This window comes from Ananas comosus, linkage group 24 (genome assembly GCF_001540865.1).
Source record: "Ananas comosus cultivar F153 linkage group 24, ASM154086v1, whole genome shotgun sequence".
Lineage (NCBI taxonomy): Eukaryota > Viridiplantae > Streptophyta > Magnoliopsida > Poales > Bromeliaceae > Ananas > Ananas comosus.
The window spans coordinates 4,655,938-4,659,519 of NC_033644.1; the positions used below are offsets into that span (position 1 = coordinate 4,655,938).

Below are 3,582 nucleotides of genomic sequence, written 5' to 3' on the forward strand. Positions count from 1 at the left end.
AAATTAATTAATAAATAAATAAATTATTAATATATATAACAATAATAATTTTATTAATAATTATAAATAATAAATAAATAAATTATTTTATTATTTAAGCTACAAATAATTATTTAATATATTAATTAGATTAATTAATGCTTTAATATCATAACTAAATTAAATTTAGATTTTAATTAACGTTGTTCCTACCTATAAACAAGCTTGTTCCAGCAAAAATGGTGGAACAACAATTCCAGTCTTATACCAGTTTATTTCAGAAATTCGAAAACAGTACTTATACCAGTTTATTTCAGAAATTCGAAAACTACTGTTTTCGGGTACCAAACGCATCGTTTGGAAACAAAGGGGAAAACAAAGCCTTATTCTCTATTGTTCCCGAACCAAACATTGTCTTATAAATCGCCTTGAATAAATCACATGGACCACATTTCAACAGTCACCACTATCATTCTAACACTACAAATTAATCCTTTATTTAAGGACCAAAATATCAGAAACATCAACTTTTTTATACTTTCGAAAGTATAGTATCTCTCTCTCTCTATATATATACACACACACCTATTGTTGACACATAGTGTACTTGTAAGTTTCCTGTACAGTACGCATACAGGATTAGCATGTATTACCAATGGAAAACCAATTCTGGCCACCAACCTTGATATTTCGTCACTACACACCATGTATAAGATAGAGGACAAGCTTTTCTGTTCAATCTGCACATTTAGAACAACTAAAAATGTTGTCGTTACCGACCGTCCCTAGCGCAAGTGACAAAAGGATTTGATGGTTAATATCCGAGACTCAAGTTTGAGTCCTAATTGATTCACATTTCCAGCTAAGTTTATTTCTAAATAAAATAAACGAAACGGATAGCATGCTATCTTTCTCTCTCAAAATAAAAAATGTTGTCATTCATTATTTTCATAAGATCACACACACATACCACGTTCAAGCAAAGAATAGCCATGAGTCTTCTTACAGAGATCAGCATATCTATCTTTGCATTAATACAAGATTCAAAACATTTTCTCGGTTCAGAGAAATATTTAATGTTTCTATCCCAAATTGTATGATTTTTATTGTTGAAAAAAAATAAAACTTGGATTTCTCAATTCATAGTCTAACAAACCAATAATATCATAAACATCTGGCAAGTCATTTAGAGATTGGGTGCCTGATACAAAAACCCTAACCATATCCCTAACCTCTATCCAACTACAACCTGGTGATTTTTTCACCCCTTGTTCTATCATTTCCCTCCTCACCTTCTCTGCCGCTTTCCATTGTCCATTGGCGCAATACAAGTTGGAGAGCATCACATACCCCACCTCCTTTTGTGGCTCCATACTAACCAACTCCTCCCCTACCCGCTTACCAATACTAGCATCGCCTCGAACAAAGCACGAACTAAGCAAAGCCTCGCATATATCAGTTGCTCCTTTTCTAGCTATTTTCGGGTACCCCTCAACCAATTTGGCCGCCTCCTCTAAATGCCCAGCTCTCCCAAGCATGTCGACAATGCAAGTCAAATGATCTGAGTTTGGTTTTAACCTATGAACAAGCTCCATTTTCGCGAGGAAAGCTCCTCCCTCCTCGAGATAGCCGGAATGACAACATGCTGTTAATATGCCAACAAAAGTGACCTCGTCGGGTTGGATATTATGAGCCAGCATATCTTCGTACAGTTCCAAAGCTTTACTGGATCGCCCATGTTGAGCAAGTCCGAATAGCATCGCGTTCCATGAGACTAAATCTTTGTTGACACTTCGATCGAACACCTTCCTCGAGCCATCCACATCCCCGCATTTGGCGTACATGTCTACGAGGCCATTAGCAACATAGATAGAAGATTCAAAACCGCTTCGAACAACGCAGCTATGAACCATCATTCCACTCCCCAGAGCTGCCATGAGAGCGCAAGCATGAAGAACAGCACCGAAAGTGAAATCATCAGGCCTAGCCCGTGAGCTCCTTATCATGTCGTGAAAGAGTGAAAGCGCCTCCTCTCCATCCCCATTCCTCGCGAACCCTGCCATCACCGCGGTCCATGAGACGACATTGGTCTCCGGCGCTCTCCTAAACAAAGAAAGAGCTTCTCGGGCAGCGCCAAACTTCATATGAGCATTGATCATTGTGTTCCACGAGACCAGAGTTCGAGACTCCATCAACTCGAAGAGCCTTACTGCATCGTCTCGCGAGCCGAATTTAGCATAAAAGCTAAGTAATGAATTATTGACCTCAACGAAACCATTCCATCCTCTTTGAATTGCGTACGAGTGGATCATACGCCCAGCGAACGAGTTTGTTAGTTCCGAACAGGCATTCACGAGGATACTAACCGTCGCATCATCACCTCTGAAACCCGACATCTGCATCGCCTTAAACAAATCCAAACAGAACTCGGCTTCTCCAATCTGGGCGTAACCGGTGATCAGTATATTCCACGCGACGACGCCTCTCGCGGGCATTTCATCGAACAGCCGACGTGCAGATCCAAAGTTCCGGGAATTAACATGCGCGTGGAGAAGCGAACACCACGAGAGAGCATTGCGCTCTTCCATTTCGTCGAAGGCCAATGCAGCGTCCAAAGAGATCGCGCACTTGGCGTACATGCCAAGCAGTGCATTGGCAACGGGCAGCAACGATCGGAGCCCGAGGCGGAGGAGGAGCGCGTGGAGCGCCTTGCCGGCAGCGAGATCGCGGAGGGCGGCGGAGGCCGAGAGAGCGGCGGTGAAGGAGAAGGGGTCGGGAGCGGCGCAGAGGGAGATCATGCGGGAGAAGAGGGAGAGGGCATCGCGGGGGCGCCCCGAGCGGGCGTAGGAGGTGAGCATGGCGTTCCACGCGACGGCGTCCCTCTCGGGCATCTCGTCGAACACGTCGCGCGCGGCGGAGATGCGGCCGGAGAGGCCCAGCGCGACGATTCTTGAGGTGGCGGAGATGACGTCCGAGCGAGGGCGAGGATGTCTCGGGTGTGTTGCTAGCTCTACGATGCATCTCGATGGGGCGTTTGCTAAGCGCATAAAATGGAGCTGGAGCCTGGAGGTCGGAGTAGATGTGAAAATCGCACACGGCTCCTCCTATTTTGCCTTTCCGGGCAGGCTTCTTTCGCTACCTCTTCTTTAGTATGCGAAGAATTACAAAAAGCCTGAATTAGGGACACTCCCTCCTCCTTGGCCAACTTTCGCTTCTATATATACCCACCGTTCAATTTTACAGTATTATTAAGATTCCCATGTATAATATTTTTTTTTTTTTTGTATATTCTTTCGTTATTTAAAAATACCCTCATAATTACTGTTTGATAAGTTATCTCGAATTAAACATAAGTTAAGTGTCTATTAGAATTAAAATAAATTAAAATACCTCTTTATAGGAATATATAAGCACTAATGAACTATCATATAGAACAAAACCTAAGCTGATATTCATTTCAAGACGCTGCTTAGATGAATGTAGTTATGCATGACAAATCAAACTATATATATAGAGTCATTTCTATCATTTGGATTACTATAGAAACATCCATTTGCTTTAATTGGAACTCAAACAAAAAGGCTCAATAGCAACAGATGGAAC

General features: G+C 42.4%; 1 protein-coding gene across 1 annotated transcript; it reads right to left on the bottom strand.

Moving 5' to 3' along the window:
• Positions 1,080-3,126, bottom strand: LOC109728611 (pentatricopeptide repeat-containing protein At2g36980, mitochondrial-like). The gene has a single exon (XM_020259067.1). It carries the CDS (start codon positions 3,024-3,026, stop codon positions 1,083-1,085), a length of 1,944 nt encoding a protein of 647 aa, XP_020114656.1. The 5' UTR covers positions 3,027-3,126; the 3' UTR covers positions 1,080-1,082.